The sequence below is a fragment of the Crocodylus porosus genome, unplaced genomic scaffold, assembly GCF_001723895.1.
Source record: "Crocodylus porosus isolate Cpor-Errol unplaced genomic scaffold, CroPor_comp1, whole genome shotgun sequence".
Lineage (NCBI taxonomy): Eukaryota > Metazoa > Chordata > Crocodylia > Crocodylidae > Crocodylus > Crocodylus porosus.
Genome location: NW_017728950.1, coordinates 47648187 through 47663994, shown reverse-complemented (window position 1 = coordinate 47663994; position 15808 = coordinate 47648187). Strand labels below are relative to the sequence as shown.

The following is a 15808-nucleotide window of genomic DNA, read 5'->3' as shown; positions in this document are numbered from 1 at the left end:
TTCCTCCTGTGCTGTCTTGCCTCCCCACACCCCCAGGCTAGGGTATTCCCAGATGAGGGGAGCCCCTGCCACAAGGAGTTTCTCTGACTCCACCCAGCTAAACTGGCTGCATAGTCCTGCCCTGAAAATTTGCCTCTGACTCACTGTGGGGAGGGGGGAATGAAACCCCCCCATCCACATCTCAGCCCCACCAGCCTGAGCTGGGGTCTTCCCAGCTGGTGGGGATCTTGAACCATGGGAGGGTTTCCCCTATCCCTGCTTGGCTGGGCTGGTTCCATAGAAAGAAGGACTGAACCCTGTTGCTTGCCACAAGTCCCCTGGGCTGCCTGGCATGTTGTGCTAACTGCTGCTGGTGCCAGGCTCTAGTGGGATGCACTGGGTGGCCCAAGGGGCTTCTGCCAACCTGTAGGGATGGGAGTGCTCCACAGAGGAAAGGATCAGAACCCACTGCTCAGTGCAGGCCTCCCGGGCTGTCTGGTGCATCCTGCCCTTAGGTGCCCTCAGTAATATCTGGCATGCTGGGAGGCATGCAAGAGTGCCCCCGCACATGCCCTCTGGCCTCAGCCAGTACAGGCATCTACCTGTCTTCCCCAACTGAAGACTGAATGTGAGTTCTGTTCATTAATGGTCCAATCTATGCAGCTTAGAGAAACCTGTGAAGATTGAATCGATTCCCCCATGAGATTTTTGACTGTCTGCACTTAGCCAAAAGGTAGTTTGGCTGAATCTCTCTGGATAAAGGTAAAGAAGAAAAGAACGTGTGGTGTCTACTGTCAACTATCTACTATCTTTTCTGAGCAATTATCAATAGTATCTAAAGGATAGGGCCTGCTAGTAAGAGGGAATTCTAAGAACATAAATATCTGTTGGAAAACACAATACAACAGGACATAGACAATTTATTAAACTCTTGGAATACATTGAGGACACTTTTTTCATTGCAGAAAATCAGAGAAGATATTACAAGAGTCGAAATTGTACAGTTGGTTGGCTAACAGAGAAGGATTGATTGGAAATCTAAAGGTGGGAAGTAATTTGGGTGACAGTGATCATGAAATAGCAGTTTTCACTTTATAAGAAAAATAATGTGAGAGTAGCAGAATAAGGACAATGGACTTCAGAAAAATCAGATTTCAATAAATACCAGAAAGTGGTAGGGAGAGTCTGGTGGCAAGAAAACTTTAGGAGAGCTGGCAGTTACTGAAAGAGACTACATTAAATGCATAATATGCAGCTAGAAAGCTTAGTAAGATGATCATTATCTTGCTGCATCAGGAATTTTTCAATTACAATGAAAATAAAATAAAAAATCTGCAAAAAGAAGGGTTTTTTTGTTGGTGATATATTTTATTGAACCAACTGCATGGTTGGGACAGATTTAGACAGATTTTTGGTTACAAGTGCAGTTGGTCCAATAAACGATATCACCATCAAAAATCCTTTTCTCCCACCTATTTCCTGGACCATCATGGCTACATCTCTCCAACACTACCAAAAATAATCATACAGAAGGTAGAAACAAGGGCACATAATTAAGGAGGAATATATAGGAATACCGCAAGCATTTAAGGATAAAATCAGAAAGACAAAGATGCCAAATGGGTTTCAATTAGTAAGAGACACAGAAGCACTAAGAAAGAGGTTCTACAAATATACAGACATAAGACAAAGACAAAGGAAAACATAAGACCACTACTAATTCCTAAAGGAGACAAAATAATGAATGATGCAGAGACGGTCAAGTAGTCAATGACTTCATTACTACAGTCTTGATAAAAAAAAAGATAAATTGTATCAAGACACTTAGCGACATTCATTTTAAGAGAGAGATACAGATGATGAGCAAGATTTATGTAAAATTCACTGAAGAATGTTTAGATAAGATAGAATTATTCTAATATTATAAAAGCCTTAATCTGTCAGTCTGTCTGTTTGTCCGTAATGCTTTATTCATGTTCTGATTGGCTGACAAACAGGGGAGCTGGTGGCTATGATGGTGCCCTGCTCCCTGGAGGCAGGGGCAATGGAGCGAATAGAACAGTGGGGGGTGGGGAGGGGCAGGGCAAGGCCAGGAGTGCTGGAAAAAACTGAAAAAGAAAAATTAAAAACTGAAATATTTCAGCTGAGCATTCAAAATATTCATTCTGGAAATGCCCCTGAAAGGCCTCCTTATCAGATCCTTTCAAGGGTACTCTGAGGTGTGAGAAGATAATCAGATAACTGAAAGTTCAGGTTTGTCACTGCCTAGCTGATTCCCTACCCCACTGCCCAAAGAAGTAAGCAATGTAATATATATATATATATATATTTTATGAAACTGGATGCCATTCAGTTCACAAGAGTTCTGGTGGGATGCCTTGAGTCCAAAAAAGGTTGAGAACCACTGCATTAGGCTCTCCAGACAAACTTCATCTCCCATGAGGTATTGCATCTCCTTGCCAAAGAGAAGACAAAGTGAAGTTTGACCAGGGAGCTTCTTCTATGGAGGCAAGAATTTCCAATGAATCATTGCAGCAACATTTCTGAATCAAAACATTTAGTTTTTAGTCAAAATATTTTGATTTAAACATTTTATGTTGTCAGCAGAGTAAAAAAATTCTTGTACATCCCCTATTCTGATCTAATTTAGCAATCACTTAGGCTAGTTACAGAACACATGGTTGCCCTTGGGGTGGGGAAGAGGGCAAATCTTAGACCAGGTGCCACCATTTTTAAACCAGTCTGCATGTGATGAACTTCTGTTGTCACAGGTATAGAACAGTTTCCGATCACTTATACTGGTAAATGTATTGTGTCTGTACCTGGCCTTAGCCTTTTCTAGGTTCAATATGAGCCTAGTTTTCAGCCAGGCTCCTTTATTATTGGCCTACCTTGGAGACAAAGGTAACTGTACTGAATGGAAAAAGGGTAGGCAGAGATCTAGGAGGCTGATGAGGTGAAGTTCATAGGCTTGTCTGTGAAAAATGTTTTGTAAACTCAAACAAGCACCAAAACTTGCTAACCTCATCAGAAGAAGAAAACTTCCTACAGCACAAAACACACCAAATGGATTCAGACCATGCCATGACAAGAAATGCAAAGCCTGCCAACATGTCTCCAGTACTCCACAATTACTACACCCTAAAACAGAACCATCCCCATTCCTGGATCTTACAGCTGCACCTCCAGAAACATTGTTCATCTCATCCAGTGCACCAAATGCCCTGATGGAAAATGGGTAGGAGAGACCAAACAACAACTGCGCCAGAATGAATGCACACTGGACATCTATTAAAGACAACAACACCCAATTACCAGTGGGGGCACATTTCTTACAAGAAAACCACTCTCTCCAATCTCTTAGTCCTGATCCTCAAAAGGAATTTATAAAACACTTTTCACAGATGAGCCTATGAACTTCACTTCATCAACCGCCTCGATACAAAAACTCACGGACTCAATACTGACATTGGAATTCTGACACACTGTAACCTGCTAGACATCTGCAGCCCATGCCTTGCAGATGGCATCCTTCACCTCCACCTTTGGCTCCCTTTAGGACTTGGCCCCACCTTCAGGCCAGTTGGAATCATGAGCGTCTTGTTCTGGGCATTCCTAGCGGTGGGCCCCTGGCCTTTGATCCCCACTTTGGGTCCTGGCCCCAGCACAGAGAAGTTGAGGGTACCTTAGGTCAGATCTGAGCCACCTTCCTGTTCTCACCCTCACAACTCCACTGCAACCAGTAAGGCTCAGGGCTCTCAAAGATCTTACAGGTCTGGGCTTTCCCCAGCCAGAACTGTGTGCATGTGTATGGTGGCTGGAGGTTATAAGGCGCCTCCTACCTGCTTTTCACGAGGGAGGTTCATAGTCCTGGCATTTCCTGGGGCTGCCATGCAGCTGGCAGTTGCACCACACCTCCATACCCTGGCAGGGTGTTGTTTTAGACCATGGCCAAGACCTGGGGCCACCTCCTTCCTCATAGCCCCAGCCCATACCTCCAAGTTTGTCCAGGCATAAGAGCTCAGCAGAGACATGTTCTTCGCTTGCTCACTGGTGAAAAACTAAACTGCCACCTCTAGCTCTGAGAGTGGGGCATTAAATGGTTGTGAAAGCAACTAAAGAAAGGAAATAGATGCAGAGTGAGGAGGGTAGCACTCACTCCATCTGCATGTGGAGCTTGGGGAACCCCAGCAGTGGGAGGTTAACCTTCAGGAACACCAGCTGCTCCACCAAACCAGAATCCAAGGAGGTACAGTGGGGTGTCACATCCCCAGCAATGCTGAACACCCTCTCACTCAGAACACTGGTCAGTGGACAGGAAAGGTGCTCCAAGGCAACTGACCAGATCCTGCCACATCTGGCTGCAGGTTGACCAATAGGCCAAGGGGTTGCATATTGCAGCAGCTCCATGTCCTCGGTGAGATAGGTAGCCACCGAGGCTTCCATGCTACCTGCCAGATGGTGGGGTCTGGTGCCTTTGAACCCCAACATTAAAGCCATGCCCATGGCCCACAGTGGCAGCAGCTGGTGCTTGGAGAGCTGGCATGGGAGAGTGGATCCCCCTCTTCTACATCTTCCCAGATCTGCCCTTCTGGCCTCCCTGACTCTGTTCACCAGTATCTCCATTCAGTGATTGAGGGTTTTGCTGCTGGAGATGCTCCCCTTCACTCTTGGGTCATACATGCATGCCAGCATGTGGACCATATTGGACTGCAACAGATCCAGCCATTTTTGATGCCCTCTTTCCACCACTTCACCAGTGCCTGCACCTCTAGTGAAAGTAGCTTGCCCCAGCCAGGAACACTGATCCCCTGGAACTTCTCCATTTGATTCTCAAGCTCTTTCACTATCGGAATCACCTGGCTAAGGAGGGCATTGCCAGTGCTGAGGCTCTCGGTGGCCTCAAGCAATGGCTTGAGGACCACCAAGATCTGGGAGATGGTATCCCACTCAGCTCTGTTAAGGAGGCCACTAATCCCAACCTCCCCGAGCATGGCCATCTCACAGATTGCCTTCTGTTGCTTGACCAGCCTTTTGAGCATCAGGTATGTGGAGCTCCACCGAGTCTCCACATCCTGCTTGATTTTATGCTCCGCTATGCCTGTTTGTCCCTCAGCATCTTGCCCCACTTAACGCTCCAGTGGAAGTAGCCCACCACCTTCCTGCATTTTGAAATTTGCTGGCTGGTAGTAGTAGTAACAGCACCATCACCATGAGCCCTGTCCCCCTCCAAGATGTCCCTATGAGGTGGAACTTGTGTGCCACACAGCAGATGCCAACAAAGTTGGCATTGTGCACCACCTTCACTATAGTTGTCCTGTTGTCGGTGACCATGAACCCACAGGTGAGCTTGGTCTCCCCAAAGAGCCACCTCTGCACCATGTGGTTCATGGCCACCATGATCTGCCTTGCTGTGTGGGATTTATCCATCACCTCTGCCTGAAGGAGAACCCACTGATGCCCTGACTGATTGCACCAGTGCCCTGTGAGGGAGAGGTAGGCATGATCTCCACCCTGGCTGCTCCAGATGTCTGAGGTGAAGTGCAAGGCTACCTGCGGCACTGCCTTCTGCAGCTCCTCCCTCAAGTACTCCTTGCATATCTCATACAGGGAGGGCACCTGTCCTGCTAAAGGCGGTGCATGTGAGCACTTGAGATGATGGAACACCATGAGCCTCCTGAGCCTTGGATGCTCAAAGAAGAAGAGCTGGCCATCTAGAGCAAGCATCTCCCCAATGCTCTGGGTGACCTTACCTCACCTTGGGAATGCACCCCCTTTTGTCCCCACCTTTCCCCCACTGGTCCAAGGTGGCCTGCCTCTGTTTCTTGGGGAAGGAGGCTTAGGAGCAAGAGGGGGACTTCTTTTTGGGCATGCTCCCACTGGTGCCAAGCTGAGGAGGAACAAGGGCAAGGGGGTGCTGCCTCCTGAGATGCAGCAGCATCGCTGAGGTGGTGAAATATTTTTTCATCTTTGCCCTGGCTGATCTGCTTTTGGCATTGCTGGCAAGTAGCATACCTGGGATCATCTGCCACCTCAAAATGATCCCACACTACACTATCCACCGGCTTCTGGGTTGCAGGTGAGGATCCTGCCTTATCCCCTCACCAGGGAGAGGCACAACAGTAGGAGCTGAGCCACCTGCCCCCACAACTTCCTCTGAGGTGCCTTTTGGAGAAGAAGACCTGCCTCTAGGGGAACTCTGAGGGATGTGGAACACAAACTCCTTCCCCAGAATTTCCTTGGCTATGGCACTCAGCTCCCCTGCTTCCAGATCCAGCTCCTCCTCTGGCACTGGAACACTCACACTGGCAACTGAAATTGGAGCAGAGAATGTCATGCTGCTGCTGGTTGTGGTTACTGGTGTTACTGGTGGTGCTGCAGGTACAAACGCAGCTTCCATCTCCTTGTCCCCACTAGCAGCAAAAGACTCCTCGCTGCCAGGAAAGAGGGCGCATCTATCTTGGGGGGGAGGGGAGACTTGTAGCGCTCCCTCAGCCCCCTCTCCCTCCCCTGCCAGAAGACCTGGCACCTGGCTTTCCAGCATGCTTCATGATGTATGGTGTGCTGCAAAATGTGTGCGTGTCCATGTGTAATATATGTTGTGCTTTCCTATACAGTGATGACACACTGCCAGGGAAAATACATATTTCTTTCTGTGGGGGGAAAAAAAGACAGGCTAACAAGAATAAATAAGAGAATATGGGGGGAACAATAAGCTGAAATGAAAGGATAAAAATATGGATTGTAGGCAAGGGTAAATAGGAAAGGATTGTACAGAACTTGGTGGCAAGAGACTACCTACTACCAAGCCAGAACCCTTCAGATGCTGCTGCTGCAGACAGACAGCTCACAAAAGGCATACAGATGAGTTCACACACAGCCTTATATATGTTGTTTCTATGTCCCTGCCCCAGAGCACTGTGATTGGAAGGGAACTCAGAGAAAGAGAGATCAGTCACTGGCCAGCTACAGATGTCAATATCAAAGCAGTCTCCCCTCTGTACCCCCTCTTCTGAGTTTCTGTTTCCTGAGTGTCTGCCTTCCAAATCTCTGAATCTTTTCCAAAACAATTCAGAGGGTTTGATTCAATTCAGAGCTTTTAATGGGTCTCTCAATTCAATTTGGATTTGGCAATTTGGCCGCTGAATCTCTTCCAAATTGAATTGGCTACCAAAGCTTTGTACAGCCCTAATAATCAGGTACTTGGGCAGCAGACTCTTATTCCACGTACAGTTAGGCTCCAATTCAGGAAAACATCAAAATTAACTGCAAAAGGACTTAAGCATGTAGAGAAAGTTAAGCCAATGTTTAAATACTTTCCTGAATCAAGACTATAAATACCATCAGCCTGATTTAAAGATATCTGAAGTCAAGAAAAAGACTATCAATGATTTCCTTGCACATTGAATCAGGCCCCAAATATGAAAAAAATCAGAGGCCTGTTTAAAGAATCAGGTTAGCATCTTGCTGTTGAATAATTCAGAAGACCAAGGTCAACCAATAGTTCTCAGGTTTTGTGCTTAGACTGTCCACAAATGATATTTAATTAAATGTGTTATGTCAAAACCATGGTACAGAAATATGTATGGTATATATTATATATTTGTATGTAGTTACTAGTACATAAAGTTGTCTTACTCTCGCAAAAATATTGTCTGTTGTATAGATTTACTGGAAAAAACAAACTTGCAAATGCAAATGACAAAAATGTAATAAAATCATGACAACTGATCACACTGTCAGTGAAATCATGCAAAGAAATACATAATATCCAAAAAGAAGAATGAGGAAAAAGCAAGCACACAAAAGCAGACCAAAAAAAACAACCGACTTAAAAAGTGAATACAAACAATTCTAAAATATTTCTTACCTTCTTCAGTCATTGTGTCATAATATTTTAGTTTTCCATATGATCCAAGCTCTATAACATCACAGTAAAAGACAAAGATAAGGAAGCAGTAGACATTAAAAAACATCTACATGTTTTCACGTGTACTTAATAAACTTCACAGTGATTATGTAAAATTCCTGCAGAAGTACAGGCAAACATAGATTGTCGAAATGGTGGACAGTGGTTTTTTCCTGAAATTTCCTAAATCAGTTGCTTCAGTTAAGTCTACATGCAATATGGGGGGGCTGGGGAGAGGGAGAAGAGGGAATACTGCAATCTAGGATAAAACTTTAACTTGTGACTAGTGACTTCTGGTGCAAAAGGGGTTGGGGTGGTGCAGGCATTAAGGTGCATGGTTGACAACCTAGAGATCAAGAAGTTTGAGGCCGTAGCAGAAGCGCTTATGGCTTGGCTCTGTCATATTTCAACAAATCTGCAAATTCTGCTAAATACCTTGTCATACATGGACATGAAGACAGAAAAGAACTGATTTTGGGTGTTTCAATTTATGGGGCACAAATTTAAAACATCTGAAAGAGGTTGATCAGCAAAGTGGTAAGAAGCTGCCTTTTAAGAGTCAAACTCTTTTTAAGTGCCTGAAGCTTGTCATTCAAAAATTAAAGCACCCCAAATGATAAGGTGCTTTTGGCAAGTCTGTTAAAATGGTTTAGATGTTGGACTGCTCCTAGAAGTAAATGTTCTTGCAATCTGATGCTGAGTTGCTATCTGATGCTGAGTAAATGTTCTTGCAATCTGATGCTGAGTTGGATATACAAGCTTGGCCTCAGATTTATTATTTGAAAAATTGAGAGAAATATTTACTTACAATATGGGATGCTGAGAGGCATAATTAAATTATGTTTTTAGAATACTGTATGGATTCACAGTATTTTATTTTCTGCCCAGAACAGAAGCATGGAGATGCTGTAAAACGGCTGCTGCTTCTTTTCTTTCTGTTCCTTCCAGCAGCCATATAGAGGGTGCAGTGGAGTCCATCCAGGCAGATCTGAGGGGATGCAGTGGTGTGGTTGTATCCTACTTTGATTCCTGCTCTCCCCAGAGTTTAAAACCAAATGCTCAGCTGTGGCATTTGACTTCTTAGGTCATTATAATGTATGTGGATTCCTGCTAATCTCTCTCTACTCTACAGGAGTTAATGACCCACTCTTTTTCATAATTTGATGTTCCATTAATCAATCTATCATTTATTTGGCAATTTGGCTGTCTGTTAACTATTTCTGCTCTTTCTTCTCCTGTTGCACAGCCCTGCAGACTGTTTTTAGTTATTTTCAAAATCCTAGATCTACCCATGCCTTCAGCAGAAGCAATGGTTTCAGCCTTCTCTTAGTGGCCAAGAACTGAAAATTTAGCTGTGAAAAACTGTAGGTTTTACTTGTGCAGGAAATACATAGAACATTAGATTGTCTCTGCTCTATAAACTCTGGAAAAATCTTGTTTTGGGAAGGCAGAATGAAGAAAAAAGGGTGCATATCTTATCAGGGAATATGTGCTATGTGCTAAAATATGATTATCATGATCCTTCAGTAGCAAGGAAAGGAGTGAAGTCAGAACCATCCCGTTCCGAGGCCGGTAGTAATTTCCCTAGATGACAGCATCTCTTCTTTCTTCAAAATTATTTTTCAAAGTTCATTTTTATTATGAAATTGGATTCTCCTGCTAATTTTATATGATATACTATGAATAATTTCCAGTTTTCTAAAATGTCTTTCAGAAATTAATATAGTGAGGGTTTCCGAATCATGCAAAGTATCCCAGAAAAAAATTTATGATCTAACTAATTTCTGATTCTCTATCTAACACTTTAATAACTATGCTTTTGAGAACCAAAGATTTATCAGTGGCATAACATTTTGACTATTTAGCCATCTGATAATACAGTTTTACTATACGTTATCCTTTCTTCATATTCAGGACAGAGCTTAAGAAATTAATTATAAAAATAATAGTCTATTATTTTGTTTTTAGTCTATTGTTTGGAGAGGATGTACCTCATGTTCTCTTCAAACAGTTGTTTTCACCTGAGCAAATTACAATAGAAATCTTGCTTTTAGTTTTCAATACCAAAACATTGGGACACTGTACAAATCTGTTTTTTATAAAAAATTTTGTTTAGACTCCACTGCATACACCTGAATCTGTCGGATGAATATTTTTATGTCATATGTATAATGTGGATACTATTTATATGACACATTTTCATTGTCATTATGATTTTAAAGTTGTTATACAAATGACTACAGAAAACTGTTGGATGAATAATCTATATATTAACAATAATTGATCACAAATATAGATATGTATTTATAAATGTTTGAACAATGTAATTTCTCTTTGTTTTTGCCCATACACATAAGCACACGTGTATGTTTACAGGCATAAAGGTATATGAAATCTCAATTAGAGCAAAGACTGCAATCTCTTAAAGAAAGGATTTTATATAGTTTTGCAAACAATTGTTTATGACTGCAGTATAGTTTTAGTTATTGTATTATACTAAATAAATGCTCTTGTCCTTGTATCTTGATTTTACCCTAAAAATAAAAGGTGGTAGTTTAGGACCTGAATCCTTACCCATGCAGAACTCCCAGAAACTTCAGTGTGGATTTTTTTCAGTCAAGGAGCTCAGGGCTGAGCACATATTTTATTAGAACCCTGATTAGCTTAGCTACAGGATCCAAGTTAACTATTAATAGCTCTTCCTCTTTTAACAATATTATTTTTAACTTTGTTTCAATTTGCTTCTGATCAGACAATCTACAGGCTAGGGAGAGAAGCTGGTGAAGCGTAAAGAGAGATAGTAAAGACAGAGGAAACCAAAGGGGCAGGGCTGGACAAGGGGAGAGGGGGTGCACAGCCAGACACTGGGCTCTGTCCCTGCTGGCCCCCAGAGCAGTGGGGGCAAGGGTGAGGGTGAGTAAGCCTGGCCCCAGGCCTCTGTCCCTGCCCAGCCCCCCCCCGGCAGGCAGCGGAGATGGAGCAGATGGAGGGGGGGCACCAGCCCTGTCCCCCCTGCAGGCCACACACTCCCACCCCTGCAGGTACCAGTGACAGAATGAATGGGGGGGCGGCGCCAGGGGACAGAGAGGGGGGTGGCCCGGCCCAGCTCTAAAACGGCATGGGGGATGGTTCTGGCCACCAAAGGTGGGGGCGGGGGGCCAGACGCAGGCCTCTGTTCCCAGCCACCCTTCCCTCCCTCTGCCTGTAATTCTTGAGCAATTGGCTACTGGGAAGATAAGGATGACAGTGCTAGATATCCAGGAGACAGAAAACAAAGTGATGATAGATGAACATGGCAGGAAAATATGGTGGAGATCAGGGTTAATTCCATTATTGCCCAAGTCTGTCATTTCAGTTGAAATAGCAACAAACAGGAAGAAAAAAAAGAAAAGATTCAGACTTAAACAGAAAGAAGACAAGACAAGTGTCATGGAGCGCGGTCCTAGGGGTGGCCGTGATCTCCCCTAGCACCCCCTTACCATGCCAAGTTCGCTTCAAAGCATCCTCGAATCTTGCCTGCTACATCTTGATCTTACGTATATTAAGGGGAGGCTGCCACTTGTCTTCTTGGTCACGGTTCTCCTGCTACCTCGAGTCTTGTTTCTATAATGGAGTTCTGAACACCCCAGCCTTATGGGCTATGTGTGGCTCCAACTGCCCCTTTACCACACCCCAAGCCTCACAGATGTACTGGACGTTGTTTAGTCTAAGCTGCAGCCCCTGCCTCTCTCTCTGTGCCCCCATAGGCGCTCAGGCCCTCCACAGCCTTCTCTCTCACTGCACCCCCACAGGTGCTCATCAGTCACTGCCCCCTTTGGCCGGGGCTTCTCTTGCTGCCCCCTTTGGCCAGGGCTCGGGCTTTCCGCAGCCTTGGGGACTCAGGTGGCCATAGCCATGCCTGGCCCCAACTCTCCTCATTGGGGTCTCGAACCCCCCCAAAGGGCAGAGGTGGCCTCGGCCTTACCTAGCCTCCACCTCTCCACACCCCCTTCTCTGGGGATGGGGTCAATGCCCCCCAAAATGCTGTGCCCTCTCTGGCGCCGGGGCCCCCATGCCACTGTGGGTCCCCTACGAGGCCTCCTCCAACCCCTAATAGCCTCACCCAAACCACCAACAGTAAACAGAACACTCAAGCCCCTTGGCTATAACAACGCTCGAACCACTCCAGGGCTTCTCCATCTCTCACCAGAATTGCATTGTTCAGTCATTCAGGCCTCTTCCTTTTCCTCACTCAGGCAGAGCTCCTACCCCCATGACTGCTGGCAGAGAACTGCTTGCCTGGCCTCAGCCTGGGAGTTATATAGGAGCCAGGCCCTGCCCCTTCTGGTCCACTGACTCCCACCAGTTACCCTGGCAACCCACAGCTGGGCTCCCTACTTACTGCTTCACAAGTAGCAGGCATCTCAGTGCCCTGCTATACACCACCCCTCTTTATAGGAGCAAAGCACCAAAGTGTTCTGTGACAACAAGCACAAGAAGAATGCACATTGTTTACATTGGGAATTCTCCTAAAGTTTAACTTATTTTTTTAGGTGCACTATAAAGGCTAGCAATTTCAGACTAATAGAAATAAAAACTTAAGCTCCTGAATCATTAGAAAAACTGTTGCCTGTAAAATTCTAATCTTGCTGCTGCAAATACATTCCCCAAAAGCTTTATACAACTGGCACAGAATTCCTGCAACTAATGAATTAAATGCTCTGCACCAGATACAGGCAAATGAACCTGCTCACATGAATTAACCCATTGACTTCAATGAGACAGCACCACTGAAAATCAGGACAGGCAAAGGTTCTGGCCTCTAAATAACAAAGACCTATTTAAATATTTGAAGATTAAAATCTAAGATGTAGAGAAATTATGGTCCAAATAGTATATCACTGATTTTCAAGATTGCCTCTTTAGACAAGGCTCACTGAAGATTAAGGTCAATGTTTTCACACTTGGCTGCCTAAATTAGACATCAAAGCCTTTATCTACAAATCTTGTTACATATTAATATTAACCTGATCTAAGTCTTCCAAAAAGTAGATTTACCCAGGACATATTTTCCTCCTATTGTGGAAAGGCTAGGCGGTTTGATTGTCACTAGTGGATTATATTAGCTTCTGTTGCAAAACTGCTTGAGTGAATCTGTTATGTGTGGTTCATTTTTAATATTCCCCTTATTATTATGAGGGTCATCTGGCTAGACTACACTAGGAACCAACACATACTCAAACTGGATTCAGTTCAATTTATTTTGTAGCCTAGTCAAAAAAATGCATCCCTCAAAACTGCTTGAATTCAGACAGAATTGCTAAATGCTAAAATACAGTGAAAAAAACCACTGTTACTATTATTTGTAATTTGCTTTGGATGGTAGTGGAAAGTCAATTTGATGAAAGATTTTGAAATGTGGAGGTTAGTTTTATTTATTATGGTGTTGAAATCAGAAATATTTTTTTCAAACTTCTTTGCAATGTATTTTTAACTTATAGAATCTTGGCATTTTGAATGTTTTAAATTTAATTTTTGTTTTGGAGAAGGTTCACTTTTACAGGAAAACATTGCAGCTGCAAAATTCTGGCCTAGATGGAATGAGCAATTTCTAGAAATGTTGCAGGGAATCCTTTTTTCATAAAATCTCATCTCAGTCTATTTTGAGACTGCATAACTTCATGATCAAAGCACTGTGGAATGTTTATTTGATCACAGCTTAGATTTTTCAAGGCATGTCTGACGCTGGAGGTGCTATAAATATTTTAAAATTTATTTGGAATTCTACAAATGTTAAAAATGTTTGAAGTTTGATAAATTACAATTTTCAAACTGGTTCCACTTTCCAAAATCTGTATATTTTAACAAGTGAATATTTCTTATTACATATGAAACTTGTATGGAACAAGTCCTATCTTGCAGGTAGCTTCTTGTGGGTGGTAATTATTTGCTCTTATTCCTTGGGAGTTTGTACTCCTTTCTGTTGCACAGCATGGAGCAGAACTTTGGAAAAGTTATTGTTTGGCCATGAGGGAGAACCTCTCTACAAGTGTTTTCCTTCCTTTTGTCTTCTCTGCAAAATTGTTGAGTGGCCAATAGGTCACATAAATATAGACAGTGACAAGGAGTGGAGAAACAAGTTAGGAACAGATCATTTGAGCAATGTGTTCTCCCCTTTATGAGAACTGGAGTCCTCATTTAAAACTAGAAAAAGTCCTCACACAATTAGTTCATCCTGATCAAAACAGATTTATCTAGTTCAACAAATCACGCAATCCCAATTGGAAAGTATACAGTCTTTTACCATTCTCATGAAGTGAGGCAGGCATAGAAATGAGGTTTAACAGCTGATCCTAAACTTTCACAGGCTCTCTCAATTAATTTGTTTCCTTTTGCATGTTTTTACACAGGTTGAGACCAAAGGGTCCTTGATAATCAGGCAATCAGACAACTTGAAGGTTTTTAACCCACTATTTTATAGTATATTTCACGGCAGCATAATATTTAAAAAGACAGAAATAATCATATAATTGTTTAATACATATTACAATACTATATTTAAATAATATAAACAAGTCTAGAGAATTGAGACATTTCTGGAAAAAAAAAAGCCTTGGTAATCTGTACATGTTTTCTTGTACTATTTTTAGTTTAAGTGGGTTAGACTGGCCATGGAAAATACCATCTAAATAAAATGGGTTTTATTTAACAGATGGTACCCAACTCAGGCACCATCTTGGCTATCCAAAGGAGGGAAAAGGACCCTGTCCAGCCTTCAGACTTTACAAAAAACTTTCAGGCCTCCCTGGGTGGACACTACCATAGGGTATCACCAAACGGCATCCTTTGACCCCTGCTTAAATACTGCTGAAGAGCAATGCCAGAGTCTTTATTTTACTTCTTGTTATGGTTCTTTGGAATTTGTGTTGGAATTGTTGGGACGGGTCATCAGTGCTTTTTGGGTGGGAGGGCAGTAACAGTCTGAGCCCCTCTGTAGAAAAGAGGTTGCGGACTTTGACCAGCTGTTAGGGGAGGGAGTAGTAGGGAGTGGGAAGAGGTTTCTTGCAACTGGATGTGCATGGTAGCTGGGAGGCTTGATTGGAATTGGCATGAGGGTTTGCTTTGAGGGGAGGGGGAATCAGGGAGGGAGGCAGTGATTGGGGGAGGCAGGGAAATGGAGTTCTCAGGTTCTGGGATGTTGCCTGGCAAAGCCTATCTAGGTTGTTTATTGTAAGCCATACTGAGCCTTTTGGATAGGGTTGGATATACATATAATACATTATTGGTTTATTTATTTTTCTTATTTGCTGTAAACCCCTCAGAAACAGAAATCTATATTCTTTGCATTATAAATGCACAGTTCAAAAGGAATAAGTATGCAAAGGTCAGCATCTCCTATACACGACAACCTTGAAAGAACCGCAACATCATGGATTTGCCAACTTCCATATATGTATGGAAGTATGGTCTGGAGGTGGCAAAGGTTGAAAACACATTGCTGAACTGCAGCAGTATTTACAGGCCTCTGCTGGTCCTCCCAGATGTGGAGAGGAGAATTCCAATTCCCTGACTCCTTAGGTAAGGCCTAATAGATTCTGTTATGTTAGGCCCTGTCTACACATAAACCTGATACTGCTTGAAATAGTTCAAGCAGTATGACTTTATTGCAAAATCTGTGTGTAAAGTTGACAGCACACTTTTACCCTATGAAGATAGATTGTGAGACAGTGTTGTTTTACTGTTACTGAGGGGCTAGCTACTCTGCATTCACTGTGGGACCAGAGTAAGTGCACAATGATAGAGCAGCTGATGCACTGTAAAAAAAAAAAAAAAAAAAAAAATCACACTCTAGCTTAGGGTGCTATCCCAGTATCCATAGTCCAATAGTCATATGCAACAAAAGGGGACCTACATGCCATGCAGAGACCCCCATGACCCCAA

The 15808-nt window shown here is 43.3% G+C and overlaps 1 protein-coding gene across 1 annotated transcript in view; it reads right to left on the bottom strand.

The window, feature by feature from the left end:
- SLC24A2 (solute carrier family 24 member 2) overlaps positions 1-15808 on the bottom strand; it is a 175892-nt gene that overhangs the window by 59648 nt on the left and 100436 nt on the right. Inside the window, exon 5 of the mRNA XM_019555411.1 lies at positions 7850-7900. Within this exon, the coding sequence (XP_019410956.1) occupies positions 7850-7900 (51 nt within the window). The remainder of the gene's footprint in view (positions 1-7849; positions 7901-15808) is intronic.